Below are 16,046 nucleotides of genomic sequence, written 5' to 3'. Positions count from 1 at the left end.
CGATCATAGTTATCTAGTCGATTTTGTTCACACATATGTTATTGTTCACATATATAAAAAGTTAGTACAATAAATAGTTATAATTTATGAAGTTTTGTCTAAGAAAATTGAGTTTTATTCAGGACTATTTGTGATCCCTCCAATATTTCTTGTAAACTTACTTGGTAAAAGTATTACTCATACAATACTATTTTTGTATACAATACAATTTATAAGTGAAATAATAAAAATTGAAACCCAAGAAAGGAAATGAATATTGATTTTTATCTTGCACAGTTTAATTATTTTTATTTATTAAGTTGCTTTATTACAAGTTTTATTTTTTGCTTATTATAGAGTCAATATTTATTTATAAATATTATTAGCTATTTTTTTTTATAGATTATATCATATCTTCTACTCTTTCTATTCAAGACTTGATTGTGAGAAGCAAACAAAAAATTCATCATAATAACAATAAGAATTTCATTACTTTTAAGCGCTTCAACTAATAAATACCTTTTTTATTTTAATTTAAACATAGATATTTTTTATTACTAGTTAATATCAATTGCAAGTTTAATTATATAATTAAATATTTATGTTAAATATATTTGCTAAAATTTTGTTTATTATATTTATGTTAAATATATTTGTCATAAATTATGCTTTTGGATGGATTTTAAGCATGTATAAACTCTAAGTTAAAAGGGAATGAATATTGATTTTTATATTGCTTGGTTTTATTATTTTTATTTATTAAGTTGTTTTATTACAAGTTTTTTTTCTTCTTATTGTGAAGACAATATTTATTTATAAATATTATGAACTATTATTTATTTATAAATTATATCATATCTTCTACTCGAGACTTGATTATAAGAAGCAAATAAAAAATTCATTAATAACAAGAATTTCATTATTTTTACATGCTTCAACTAATAAATATTTTTTTTGTTTTAATTTAAACATTTACATTTTTTATTACCAATTAATATGCAAGTTTAATTATATATTTAATATGCTAAAATTCTTTTTATTATATTTATGTTAAATATGTTTGCTTATAATTTTAAATATATATAAACTTTAATTTTTGGTTGAACATCTTTTATTTAATATACATTATAATGATAAACTAAATATCTCACTAATCTAATATATTTACAAACTTTGATCTACAATTAGCAGTGCCATACGTGTTCTTCTATGTTGTATTATCAGTCATTACTGTCAAATCCAGCTTACATCAAAAAACTGGATAGTGAAAACTTTAAAAAGCACTCTTGGTTTAAAGGTTGAACATCCGTGTACAAAGGTTGATGGTAAATGATTCTTTACATGTACCGACTTCCATTTGAGATGTGCAATGGATTGGCATTCAGCATCATTCAGTAGTGTCAAACAAACCACTTGATCCACGTCATAATGAATGAGCTCTGTCCCATTCTTGAACGTTCAAAACCGACAAATCCCAGGAGACTCAGTTCTGCTTAAAGCAAGTATTTCCTCATACTTTGAACCATATACAAAGCCCCACAACTGCAATATGGAAGGAGAAAATGCGACTTCTGTCAGTTATTTTGTAACCATCCCAAAAGGAATTTGACACTATAGAGCTGATGAACCACAGGAAATGGCTTGCTTCGTGTGTGTGTGTGTGTGTGAGAGAGAGAGAGAGAGAGAAGGGTAGAGGCTCCATGCATACCTCAACTTCCTTAACTTCAAAGTCTTCTGTGTGTGCAAGACAAGGGTTCCCATAGGTTTCCGAGACCGAACTTGATCCATTTAATCTTTGCATTGAACATGAAAAAAAAAAATTAGATCCATTATATAATCACGTGTAAAGGTAGTGTCTCAAAACAAAAAGGACAAATTTAAAAGAAACAGAAATAAACAAAATATGTTTGGTTAAAAAGACAAAAGAAGATGTAAAAACAATTTTCTTGGAAAGTTTTGAAGTGATTTTTTGTCCCTTCAAAACAGGAAGAGGGGACATGTCTCCCCTATCCCCACAGTCTCCGTCTTTTCTATGCTAAAACAATAACTAAACACTACCTGAATTTTATTCTAGGAAACAGACATAAAATTCACATCACACATAGTTGCAGAATAAATACATATATAACAGAGAAGTAAAGGTTGGTGCTCACAGATCACTGTCCATGTAGAGTGCAAAGCGGCCACCTCCACCAATTGCAAGAAAGTCAGTGGAGCACAAAGTGAAATAACGATTAGCACCTGCTTTAACATAGCTGTTAGTGCACAGACAGATTTAGCAAAAACAGAAATAGGTTTTAAATAGATGATAAACTGAAGTCCGGTAGACTTCTGAGAAAACACCTTTCTGGGATGGCCATGCATGTGCATATGTACCCTCATGCTGTAGGCTTTTTCATTCTTCAACTAAGTTTCCACTCTCCGTTTCAGAAATTTATTGAGTTCCTATTTAACTGTAGTTTTCTTGGCATCATGCAATTTGACTTGATCTTGTGATTGACATACATGGTTCAAACATAAGTTTCCAAAAATTCTATCTTCAGGAGTTTTAAGAGAGATACCGAGAACAAAATTTGGGAAGAAAAGGAGTTTTAACATGTTGGATGTCCTTGTATTGAAGGACCAGTAAATTTTATGTTGCAAGTAATAAGTTCAGTGTTCTCATGGCCATGAAGATCTAACAAGTTAAGAGTAAGAGATGTGTAGCATTAGCTTGCAGCAGTACGCTGTGTTTACTTCATCCAAAAGCTAATTAACATGAAATGCACTATACGTAATGCAGTTTTTGTCCTCAAAGTTGCAAATTCTGTAAAGCAAAATTTATTTAGCAAGACAAAAGGCACCAGCAGAATAAGAAACTATTTTTCATTTAACAAGTATGTATAAGCTTCTTTCAAACCAATTTTATTGTAATTCCTGCAAACAATATCAGTTTGATGAACACTTTTTTACCCATTCCCACATGACATATTTGCATGCTGATGCTAGAACAACATCCATAAGGTAAGCAAGTGCATGCAAGGAATAATGTTTTGGCACGCCAACAAAAAAAGCCAGATGTTTACAATAGTAAGACAGTTAATTAGAATAAAGAGTTTTCACCTATAAATCTGAGAAGGAAATACCTGTAGGACGGAATATAACAGGATGACCAGGTTTATTTGTGAAAACAAATGTACTATTCGTTCCCTGTTCAAACTTCATGGTCAACACAACACATAAAAGAAAGTGTTTTCTATATGAATTCATAAGTTTGTATCTACCTGATATTTCTTGTTGGTTGGCCTTAGCGGAGCTTCAACCAAGCCACCAAATACTGCCCCCTTGCGATCTCCAACAACCTGAAAGAAAATTAGCATGGTAAGACATGTGGAGCAACTCCAGTTCGAAAGCCCGTATGCATGGCTTATGACTAATGCGCAAAGCTCATAATCAATGGGACAGATCCAGTAATTCAACTTTGGACTAAACAATACAGATTAACCACATCCTCTTGGATACCGCACTCACAGGAGAGGTTTCCTGTGGGAAAGTTCGTCTCATCAACTTTTTTCAGCTATTTCACAATAAGAATTATGAGCAAGGTAACAGTACGATATAATTACTCCCAAATGTGAATTCAATTTTGGTAATGATTCATATACATGCATGTGTGTGGTTGGGGGGGGGGGGGTTTCCACTTGCAAAATAACCTTCAGGAGACAAATCTAAATTAAATAAATACAAAACGTATTGTCCTTAGCCAAAAGTAAATTAGCATTACCAGCAAGCTATGTCCAGACCAAAGCATGCTTCTTCTATACAAGGTTGAAAGAGATATCCCGTGCCTCCATGTACTACAAAGAACTCCATGGAAAGAGAAAGTCAAGGAAAGACTGCCATTTATTACCTAGCTATCAATCACATGACTATATATATTTTAAAATCAATTGTATATTTAAAATCTGTACTCCTGTACCTGTAGAGCAATAACCATTTCCTCCCTTGAACAAGTGCTGGAAGGGAAACATAAAGGGTGCTTCTTTCTTTCTCTGAAAGAAGCAATGAAGGTTCAGATATGCCTGGAAGATCTCCCAAAGCAACAGGCTCTTTCATGTTCTGCCTCGGCATCTTCACCTCAAGCCCACCAAAATCATCATTCTCATCAACATTTTTCAAGTCTGAATTACCCTTGCTTTCTTGGCTCCGATTTCCACCAATTCTTGTAGCTTGGTAAACAGCTCTTAGAGTTTGTTTGCCCCTTGAAAATAACCCCTTTTTTGTGCCACTCTCTTTTGCTACATTCTCTGATAGCTGGTCACCCATTTGTGCTGAATGATCATTTTGCTCATCCAATTTTGGATTATTTCCAGACTCTGAGGACGATAACAAAGAGTATAAGAACGCAGTAAACGAAGAAGTATCAGGCTCCTCAACTAAGTGCCCTGTATCCTCTTCAGTAACGAACTCTAGCTGACTCCTTTTTGACTCACTGACATCTTCCTGTCAAAACAATAAGTGAGTAATTACAACTTCAGCAAACTTTTGAGATTCCAAACATAACATTGCTATGTTATCAAATACTTGTTCGGATAAGACTTAAAGAGTGTCAGCTATCCATCATCAGGTTCCTTTTAGTCATGATTTGTGACATCAGTTGCATTTTAATTTTCAATGAAGTTCCTTTTTTGCTATGTTATCAATTACTTGTTCGAGATTCCAAACATAACATTGCTATGTTATCAAATACTTGTTCGGATAAGACTTAAAGAGTGTCAGTTATGCATCATCAGGTTCATTTTTGTCATGGTTTCTAACATTAGTCACATTTTAATTTTCAATGAAGTTCCTTTTTTGTTTTGTCAACTAAAAAAACACAAGAAGAAACAGACACTGATTCCCCTAAATCCCATAAGAAACCACAGTAGAGAAACACATTAAAGTTTCACGATCAAGATTCTAGCTAAAAATAGTCCAATCACGGTAATTCTTGGAAATATCAATCCAACCCAATAGGAAAATGATTACAACATAGACAACCTTGAAGAGTTTCGAACTTAACATTGTCATATTAAGCTGCTGAACACAGTAAAAAAAACACCAATATCTACTTGGATAAGATTATCAACCATCTACCATGGAGCTCATTTCAGTCTTGATTTATAGCATTTGGATCATTTTTCATTTTGATTTCCAATGAAGGTCCTTTCCTCTTTTGTTTACAAAAAAGGCAAGAACAAAACAGACAGTTAATTTCATAAACCTATTAAGTCAACCCCAATGGTCAAATGCATTGAGCTTTCCATGATCAAAATTCTAGCAAAAAATATTCTAGTTACATTCATTCTTGAAAATTAATAACCAATGAACAGAACAAACAAAAAGAAGAAAAGAAAACAGATTTATAAGATCAAATACCAAAGTCCTAATAACAAAAACAAATTAAAATCTTCCTACCCATCATAAAATTAGAAGTGGGTATTCATCCAATTATCCAGAAAAAGGCAACATGATGATAAAGTCTCAACCTTTAACCCCAAAACATGAAAAGAAAAGAAAAAACATCAAGAGAGAGAGATGGACTTACAGGAGGAGGATGAGGAAGAGGAGTGGGATGCTTGGAGGGTTTATCAGAGATAGGATTAAGGATGACAGTGGTGAGATCAGACACGAAGTGGACTGCTTTGCTCCTTAACGACTTTTGTTGCTTTCCCATGCTCCCTTTTTCTTTAAAACACTAAAAATTGGTAGAACGGATTTCTTTTCCCCAAAAAAAAAAAGACCAAAAACTACACAGATAGTGTACTAAAAGAGATTCTGTTTGCAGATATCTTTCCTTTCATATTCCCATGGCCATGGCATCCCAGTTCTTGTTTCCTTTCTGGGTTCAGCAGCAGATACGCTCATAGAAAAAAGCCTTGTTTTCTGCTTTTCGATACCTAGAGGTAGGTTGAAGGAGGGGAAGAAGGGTTCTATTCTACCGACCGGAGGAGGGGAGAAGAGTATGTTCAAAGTCTTGTCTTTAGATTTTCTTGCTAAAAAAATGATGATGCAACAACACCCCTGCTTTTGAGACCCACGTATTTCACTTTTTAACCTCTCTATATATTTTTATATAAAAATCTTAAGGAAACAGTAAACAGAAGACTCCATGACCCAATGGATAAGGTGCTGGTCTACGTTCGATCCCAGTCATTTATGGACTTTTTAATTTAATTTTACAAAATGAATAGCTCATACAATCAATCGTGTTGAAGCTTTTGCCAAAAGGACCGAGTTGTTCTTTGTACAGAGGCTAGAAAAGAGACTTTACCGGGCGACTCCGCTATCCACTTCCCTGCTTGAAGACAAATTCAGAATCACTGGTTTGCGAGGCCAATCACTTATTTTTTTTCAACAAGAAAGAAGAGGGGAAATATTTATATATGTCAAGTTGTATCTATCTTCAAGTACAAAAATATATAAATTTTGTTTCTAAGTTTTTTTAGGAACCAGGAGCAATGGGTCCCTAAATAATCCATGAAATTCAGTCAATTTTCATTATTTTTTTATTAGCATTTTTATTTATTTTATTTTAATAAAAAAATTGAAGAATAAAAAAAAATTAGAGAGCAAATAGCAAGCAAATAAGGAAAAGGGACCTGAGTAATGAAAAAAATAAATTGAAGAATCAAGTAAATTAAAAAATTATATTTGATTTTCTATGTTGGATTATATTTGGTTGTGGCTATTTTATGATGTCAAAAGAATAAAAATAAAAAAATAAATCACTAATTAATTTTATAATTATTAAAACTCTAACTAGTCTTGAAAGATTGTTATGTAAAGAGCTTATTATATTAAAGAAAAGACAAAAATCATCCTCGAGAATCCAATCTAAAATAAATTGCATTATTGTTTGACTTTATAATAAAAGGATCTATTATGCATACATGTCAATATTTTGTCTAAACTAAATACATGTATTTAATTTCTAGGATAGTTTTGATTTGACAACCAAATTTAATCCTCATCTTTTTTTTTTATTATTATGCAAGTAAAATTCAAAATAATAATTAACGAAAACATGGGTTTTGATTAATTTCCTTTAATTATCTAATTTATATTAACCCATCTAAATTTAATTATTTTACCAAACTTAATCACCATAAATAACCACAAATATTTTAATAAATCTAATTAATATAAGCTAACATAATAAAAAATAAAAAAGAAATCATGAATTTATTTAAAACAATATCTATATTAATACATGTTTATAATTCAAAAATTCACGAAACAAATCACAAAATTATTCCATCAACAAATATTCCATATATTGGATTAAAATTGCCAATAACGATTCGTCAGGATTAGATCAAATGAGACGAAAAGTGCTGGAAAAAAGAAAGAAAGAAAGAAACAGCCCCAGCATGTGTTGCTCACGCACAAATTGACATGTCTTCTTTCAGAGCTCCATTCCATGCTTCATTAGCCCAAGGAGGCGCGTGGACCACCATGCATTGTGCAAGACTCCCTCTTCTTTCTTATGGCACAGAAGGTGGCGACCACCTCCCACTATGGTAAGAGATCCGACACCGAAAAATGGTTGTTGTTGGATAAATTGGACTCCTGTGTTTTTTTACTTCCTTGTACTAGGGATTTCGCTTGTTTATTTTACAAGCGTTTCTCTTTTTAATATCTATGCGTATCCTCTTTCTTTCTTTTTCTTTTTTCTTTTTTCTTTTTTCTTTTCCCTCATCCTCTATTTAACTATTTGGGACCCTCTACAAAAGTGGAAAAACTAAAGTAGAAAAAAAAATGATAAGCAATTATATTGTCTAATTCTTAAAACAGATTCTTAATTAATTAAATTTCCTCTTTTACACACACACTTTCAATAATTTTTTAATTTTACTTGAACCTTCTATTTATTTATTTTCTCTTTTATGTAATCTCTTATTATTATTTTTTAGTCTCTTGTTCTCTTTTTTTTTTTTCTTATTTCACTCATTAAACTCTTTTTTTTTATCATCATCATGATAAAAAATAAATGAAATATCAAAAATTAAATTGGAGCAAAAATATAATTTTTAAAAACACATAAAAAAATCAGGGGTAAAAAATGAGTTAGCCCCCTCTTCATAATACTTACAACATAAAGTCATTGAATTTTTTTTTTTTTTAACTTTGTATAGTTAGTTTGTAAATAAAAGAAAAAGAAAACTATTGTTTTTCAAAATAAAACGATCTTGCAGAGAAATGACTACCCTCAAAGCAACATAAAAGACAAAACAAATGTCATCAAGAAACGATTAACCTCAAAACTATTACAAATAAAAAGAAGTTTTATTAAGAGATGACCAACCTCAAAACAAGTGTAGCATTATGGCGGGTGTTGTGACAGCTCTAGATTTGTGGATTTGATTTGAAAAAATATGAGGAAAATGAGAAAAATAAAATTACAATATAGTAATTTGAGAAAACTAAAAATCTCAAAATTAAATCTATATTTGATGAAAAAGGATTTTAAGCTCAGAAGAGTGGTAAAGTTATGCTTTGAGCCCACATGCATGGAAAAATAAAGACCTTAACCCCTTTTCTTTTAAAAAAATACCAATTATCAATTGAAAATCATTATCATTTTTTATTTTCAAATAAAAGGTTTTTTTTTGTTAGGTATGTGTGCTCAATGAACCATTTTATTTTAGCCAAGTTTTTAATGGACTTGATAATAAATTTATTAAGTCTAAAAATAAATGCAACAAAAATAATTTTTTTACATTGGCCAAAAACACAAGAATTTTTAATTTTTTTCAATGTTAAAACACGAAAAAAAAAAGTTTGTTTTTTTATGCTAAACATTGTGTTTTAAAAAATATAAAAATATGCAAAGAAATTTTCTTTTCTTTTCTTTTTAAAGTTTGGTTAAAACATTTAATATTTTTTTATCCTTTTGTTTTAACTATTTATCTAATACATGACAAAAAAAAAATACTAACCCACAAAAAAATTCAGCTTTCACTAATTACTTGTTTAGTTATTTTTTAAAATATTTTTTATATAAAAATATATAAAAATAATATTATTTTTATTTTTAATATTAATATATCATAACGATTTAAAAATATTAATTTTAAATAAAAAAAATTAAGAGTTTAAAAAATACAAATTAAACCACATTTCCAAACAATTCCTAAAGCTACTAAACGGGGCATGGATTCCACACAACATTTCCACTGCCAGCGCGTGGAACCATGCATCATCATTGCTGAAAGGAAGTAACCTAGTGGATCTGAAGCGCCTTTCCTCCCTCGTAATTTCCCTGATGGTGGCGAGCTTCAACGTTACCTGCAAAAGAGAAAAGGAATCATAAGAGCATTTCAGTTTCATTTTCTCTTGTCTATTTCTTCTTCTTCTTTATCATGACTTTTCTCTCTTAGTTTTGTTTCTCTCTCATCGGTTGGATATTGTCATTGCTATAGAGGCTAAAAGCTAGTCTTGGGGTTGTAATTTAATTGAGGAATGCTTCGGGTCAATGAGTTGATTATTGTGGTGGCTGGGTTAGAGGAGGTGTTCTCGGCTGGTCAGTTGAAGAGAGAAACAATTGGGTTTGTTATGGTTCTCGAGTCAGATCGTGCCTGTGTGGTGAGCAAAAACTATGGTGGCGTTGACGAGGGAGAGGTTGTCGCTAACGTGGTGGAGGGCTAGTCTCTGGCTGAGTGAGATTGTTGAGGAGTGTTTGGCTGTCGGTTAATTTTAAGGAGGAAAAGCCAAGGGTTGCTTCCCTCTATTTATAATGGCAAAATCAATGAGGAAAGAATTAATTGAAGATTTTTTTCCTTTAACAAAGTTAATTCAAGATTTATATTTTAGAATATAAACAAGGAATAACATATCTTAGAATGCTTTTTATTTTTTTTTAACATAATTAACCCTTAAAAATCCTTTAGGAATCTGGTAACCATAAAACTAATTAGTGATTTGTTTTTAATTTTTTATATTTAGCTCATCGAGATGTTCTATATGACAAAACTCATTAGGAAAAAGAATATTTTAAGGGAAATTTTCCAGTGATAAACAAAAATTATTCTTTAAAACAATATCAAATATGTTATATTATTAAGGGGGAAAAGAGGAAAGATTTTTATAAGTGTGGCATACTAAAATGCATCATACTATAAACTAAAATGCATGGGATTTGTTATGTTTCTCATTGACTATAGCTTTCATCATAAAACACCATGGATTATTACAATATTTTAATAGAAAAGTTCATTCTAGTCCTTTAAGTTTTCATTTTTACAAGTTTGGTCCTTATAATTTTACCATTTTCATTTCTATCCTAAGATTTTATTTTCATCATGTTTTAGTCCGTAAGTTCTGAGAAATAAGAGTGAAAATTGTTGGAAAAAAAAAAGAGACAAAGGTTTAGACCAACCATATTTTAATCACAAAAAAAATAATCTTAGTTTACATGGGATCATCTTCGAGAGGGGAACTTTGGAGCTAGTTTTTCTCCTTGACCATGCCAAAAAAGGTAATGCAAATCTCATGAATTATCTTTTAATTTGGTTTGATTTTAGGGTTTTAAAGCAATTAGAAAGTGTTTTGAGGATGAAATGTAACACTGCCAAACTGAACAAGAAGAAAACAAGTACAAAGAAAAACAATCTTATCTAAAAGGTCTAAATAAATAACTAGAGAACTGATTTGTATTTTATCACTAAATATTTATCTCTAATAAAGTTGTCTCTTAAAAAGGTTTATAACTTCTTAAATAGGTCAAAAAAATCAAAATTGACTTTTACCTGACAAAAAAATTAAAATCCCAAATCAAATACAAAAACAATATAAAATCCAAAATTAAGCTACAAATCTAGAAATAAAAAGAAAAATAAAAAAATAACTAAAACAAGATCTTTCAAGTTTAATTTGAAGGTCTTTCCAAACTCAGCTACGTTATATAGCCAACTAAATTTCTATAAAACTAGGGCTATAAAACCTTTTGGCCTAATTTGAGCATGATTAGAATTTTTTAGGCTTAACTTTGTATCACTAATCCATAAATGAGATAAACGAATATATTAAGCTTTCTAAGTAATGTAGTTATGGCAGATCCATAATTGAATATTCAAAACTATTAGACCCTTTAGACGCGCTTATATCAGAATGACTTTATAGCGTTAGCGTATTTGAGGTGTTTTTAAGTTTAAACAGGTTGAAATTTGGACTTTAAAGTCTCAACACTCCGACTTTGACTTTCTATCAATTAGAGGTGACCAAAATTTAAACAAAAAAATGACATTTCATGTGCCCATATTTGTGACACGTCCATTTTATTTAAAAGAAAACGAGGACAATATCTTCTCTATTCTTTTTTGTTTTTTTTGGTTTTTTTAAAAAAACTAGACATCCAGGCATAACCTTTTTAGGCCATGCTTACTTAGCCTTTTCCACTTAGACCAAGCGTGCAGGCCTGTCATTTCAAAACTAGACACGCCTAGTCTTTTTGTTAAATGACTCTTTATATTTTTTTAATTTTAGAATAAAATTCTCAATTTTATTAAATGGGTATTTAAGCAATTATCTAATTATGCCATAGTTTTAAAGAAGATTAGAGATTTTTATGGTAATATTAACAATTACTTTTATGAATAATTATGTATTAACCTAATATTCAAAGTTTTTTTTTAAAAAAAAACTTATTCATTGATATTCAATGAGAAAAAATATCTATTTTATTGTGAATTTTTTATATATTTTTCTCAAATTTATTTTTCTTAAATATTATTTCATACAAATGCATAAAAATAGTCTATTCATGATTTTTTTAAAAAAAAAAATTTATTGAAACTTGCTTTCACAATTATAATAAGTTTTATTTTAAAAACAATGTTTTCGATTAAAAAAACATGTTTATTTTTAAGAAAAAATAAATACATGCATAAAGAAAGAGAGTTTTAAATTAAAAAGATATATATTTTCCTCTTTAATTAAAATCTTTGGAATTTTTAAGAATTTCTTTAATTGGCATTACTTTTTATTCAATAAACCATGTTGTTAATATAAAAAATATATATATAATTGTCAAAATAAAAAAAATACATGGATAAGAAAAATAATATTGACTAAAAAATACATTTTTTCTTCATATCTTTTCTTACAAATATTTATTTTATTTATCATATAATTAAAATAAATAAATTTGAAAGCTGCCATGAGCTATTAGACACTATAACTAATAAAACTTTGGTTACCATAATAAGTGTGTTTTTCTCTAAGCCTATAGACTTTCTAACAGTAGTATACATAACCTATCTAGTGGTGAAGACAACATTTATTCTTATTGGAAACTATCAATTTAACATTAAATTTTTTTTTAAAAAAAAATACGGGGTATTTTAAATCAGCTTTCACGTGTTAGACTGAGTCCTTCCAGTCCAAAACCAACATTCACACAACTCTTACCGTGCAACTCGCGACCCCAAGAGATTTGATGGTAGGGGATTCGAACTTGAGACATGGAGAAAGCAAATCCCCAAGCCCCGAGCTAAATGCCACTAGACCAACCCCTTGGGTTAACATGGAGACCTTTAACTTATAAGGACTATAATGTAATACTTCTAAAACTATAATGGCTAAGCATAGTTAATCATGAAATGAGAGTTGAAATTGTCAACCTAGGCACCGGGCAAAGCTGATGCCTAGATGCTTATCAATATGTGGAAACCATTCAAACAAACCTTGGTATTTAAAGTTTTATAATCAGCTAATTGCTCAAAAGACCCTAACTTCTTGTTAAATTCAATTTAATCTCTAACCTTTTTCTTTTCTGATTTTAGACCCTCAAACTATCAGGTAAAAACAATTTACTACCTCCGTTGAAAACAGATGGTTATGATGACTCTTTTGACAGGTTGAAAACAGACCTGATGAGGCTATAATGACAGCCTCTATGGTTAATTTTTCTCTCCTAATAGTTTGGGAAGTTAAGTTGGATTTTACCAGAAGTTTTTTTTTTTTTGACTAACGAGCCTTTGTACATGGTTGACCATCACTTATATTTAAAGCAAAGCCCAAGGTGCGCAAGTGGATTTTAGCCCACCGGCCCAAGGCGTTCCTATGGCCCATGTTGTTTTTGCTCTTTCTTATGGTCAAAGGGCTCAAATTGTTTTCAACTAGCAAAGTAAAAGCTTCAAACTTCGTTTGCTACAATAAGCCCATCACGGTTTCTTCTAGCCCATTGACTCTCTTCTTCTTGTACTCCCGCCTCCCGAGCATGTAATCACTAATAATACAAACTTAAGAAATTCCTAAAAATAATTCAAGACTCCAGCTTGCCAATAGATTGTTTGATTTTTTCGTTACAATTTTCTTTTTAAAATATTTTTAAATTTATTTTCTTTTGAAAAAACATTAAATTAATATTTGTTAGGTGTTTCTGAATGATTTTAATATATTAATGTAAAAAAATCTAAAAAAAATATAATGATTTTACAGATTTTGCATAAGCATTTTAGTCCACTGGCCCAACGCTTTATTACTTTCTTGTTTTGTTTATTGTTTTTTATTTGTGGGTCAAATACTTTATTCCTCATTTTTTCCAAGCTATTAATTTGTGGGTCAAATACTCTATGCCTCATTTTAGTCCCCACTGACCCAGCGGCTGCCAGTAGTTTTCATAAGCTGTTAATGATAAAGGGCAGCATTGAAAGTCTTCGGAAGCTACCAAGCTAACATTGAAAGTTATTTAATATCAGGGCTAGAGTCGTGTTTTTCAGTATGGTTGCAGGTGCTTTTCAAATAGTTTTTCGTACTGAAATATATGTCAATAATGTTTTTTTATTTTTTAAAAATCATTTTTGACATCAACACATCAAAACGATCCAAAGAGTACAAACCGCACTTAATTTTAGCAAAAAAAAAATTTTCAAAATTTGATGAAACGCAGTTACAAACACAATATCAAACGGTGTCTAAATTATGCATGATTAACTTTTGCTTCCCTTGGAATAGTGAAGCACCTGGCCAATGCTAAAAGGTTTGAGAAATTGTTGAATATTGTGTTTGGAGTTATTTTTTAAAATTTATTTTTAATATTAATATATTAAAATAATTTAAAAAATTAATTTTAAACAAAAATAAATATTTAAAATTTTAAACAAACAGTGTTAACACACTCTTAATATACACTGGATGATATATTTTCATGAAATCTTCTATAATTTTTTAAATTTTAATTATTGGGTCTTGTAGGTGAATAATTAGCCTTTTCAGCTTTTAAAATTAATCCCGGCGTAGCTTTTTTTTTAATTCGAGCAAAAATATCCAACCACTTATGGTAAGAGAAATTCACATTGATCAATACGTGACAGTTTCTTCTTTGTGGTTAGCATTAGTTATTTCTTAAATTTTTAGTCAAATAAATCTCCTATTCCAGAAATCATGATCGTGCACCTTCTTCTTCTTTCACAACCCGGTCATGAGACTGAATAACCCATATAAATTTTTTAAATAAAACATTGAAAATTAACTTTCAAGCAAACTAAATAACGGTGTTTACTCTTTAGGAGACGCCGCATACACCACCCGAAGAACGCAAACATCTCCCAATAGCTGGAGTATACTTTCCACGCACAAGCCACTTTTATTTTTGAAATAATATTTTATATTTATAAAATACCAAATTACTTCTAAGTCAACTTGATAATAATAATAAAAAAAAAATGAAAAAGATGAAAACGCCTCTTAATGCAAGTTTAGCAATTTTTTCTCTTAAAACTCATTCAATCATTTTATTATGTTTAAAAAAATAAAAAGACTAAAAAGCTCTAATACGGCATTTAATAATTTTTGCTTTTAAGGATGTCTAAGTCATTTTACCGTAAAAAAAAAAAAAAGACCGATTTGTCATCACTTAATATGTTAATGACCAAAGGACCATGGTAAAAAGACTATGTTACCATTCAATAGCTAGTTATTTGATTTTGTTTGAGAATGGTAAAATAGTTATTTTATTATTTCAATCCGCCGCAACATGTATCTTGGTGTGCAACGACATGTCAGGGCCTTTTAAAAAAAATTTGTAATGTAATTGTGAATAGTATTTATGTTTTTTAAATGAATGTTTTCTCTTGTTATTTTCTTCTTCAATAAACCTTTTTTTTTATAATGGCATTGGTATTATTTGGTATGTTTTATATATTAACAGAGGATTATGATTCATCAAAAAAAGAAATCAAGATGTTTTGTTTCTTGAGATAATGGGATAAAAATCATGGAGAAAATAAAATCAAGGCATTATATTTTGGATTGTAATCTAATTAATATAATTACTAGTATGAAGAAAATCAAGTGCCACATCAAATGACGAAATCAAAAATTTTGTAATTTATTTTCATAATTGCTTGATTGCATTTTTATATATACTTTTTAATTGGTTGATTGATTGTAATTACACATCCTATCAATTAAAGTTTTTTTTTTTTATTTTTAACATAGTAATAGAGCAAGCAATCTTTTTATATTATGTTCTTTAATATTTTTTGCCTTATTGAAATATAATATAATGGCTTGTTATTGCCAGCCGACCATTAATTTATTTTAATCTTTATTTACTTTCTTTTCATAAACTTTTTGTTTTTTTCATTTTCTTTCTATCATTACCATACATCCCATGATAAAAAAATTTCTTTTGTTAATCTTTTTTTTTCCTTTTTTTTTCTATCATCATCGGACATCCCTTACAAGAAAATTCTATTACTATCAACTTATATTTAATTAAGTGATTTAAACTCCAATCCTATAATTACTAGCCTTGGTTTTTTATTATTATTGGAATCATAATTTGAAAATCATTTTTTTTGTTATGTATTTTATGAGATCTCACTTGTTTATAAAGTATTAACTTCATGTTATATTTTTCAAGTTCTGAACTTGAGTAAAGTTTGACTTTGATTTTTTATGATCTAGATAGAGTTAAATATTATCTTATTTAATTTTTTTTCTTTAATTGTCATTGGCTTGAATAGCCTTAGGCTATTGTTATTTTTTAAAATATTGATAAAGATTTGAATGCTATCTTTAATATATTTAAATATAAATAT

At 29.6% G+C, this 16,046-nt stretch overlaps 1 protein-coding gene across 2 annotated transcripts; it reads right to left on the bottom strand.

Annotated features, from left to right (window-relative positions):
* Positions 1-1,110: 1,110 nt before the first annotated feature.
* On the bottom strand, positions 1,111-6,340 carry LOC7490212 (uncharacterized). 2 transcript variants are annotated; one of them, XR_008059729.1, is made up of 9 exons: positions 5,546-6,340; positions 3,938-4,461; positions 3,743-3,815; positions 3,243-3,320; positions 3,105-3,168; positions 2,133-2,220; positions 1,688-1,772; positions 1,358-1,521; positions 1,111-1,305 (listed from the first exon to the last, which is right to left on the bottom strand). XR_008059729.1 is itself a non-coding variant. In XM_002310528.4 (8 exons), exons 1-8 carry the CDS (start codon positions 5,672-5,674, stop codon positions 1,438-1,440), a joined length of 1,125 nt encoding a protein of 374 aa, XP_002310564.4. In that variant the 5' UTR covers positions 5,675-6,340; the 3' UTR covers positions 1,111-1,437. The 2 variants fall into 2 exon arrangements, 1 of the variants encoding a protein (XP_002310564.4); XM_002310528.4 differs by having other exon boundaries at positions 1,111-1,521.
* Between the last annotated feature and the right edge of the window lie 9,706 nt (positions 6,341-16,046).

This window comes from Populus trichocarpa, chromosome 7, assembly GCF_000002775.5.
Source record: "Populus trichocarpa isolate Nisqually-1 chromosome 7, P.trichocarpa_v4.1, whole genome shotgun sequence".
Classification (NCBI taxonomy): Eukaryota; Viridiplantae; Streptophyta; class Magnoliopsida; order Malpighiales; family Salicaceae; genus Populus; species Populus trichocarpa.
The sequence above is the reverse complement of the archived record's forward strand: the minus strand, read 5'-3'. Positions and strand labels throughout refer to the sequence as shown.

What these genes read in the sequence shown, in the direction of transcription:
- LOC7490212 (XM_002310528.4), bottom strand. Translation starts at nt 5,674, where the DNA reads ATGGGAAAGCAACAAAAGTCGTTAAGGAGCAAAGCAGTCCACTTCGTG. An exon ending in CAACCAACAAGAAATATCAG is followed by an intron (nt 3,169 to 3,242) that starts GTAGATACAAAC and finishes AAGTTTGAACAG; the next exon opens with GGAACGAATAGTACATTTGT. An exon ending in TGTTATATTCCGTCCTACAG is followed by an intron (nt 2,221 to 3,104) that starts GTATTTCCTTCT and finishes ATGTTAAAGCAG; the next exon opens with GTGCTAATCGTTATTTCACT.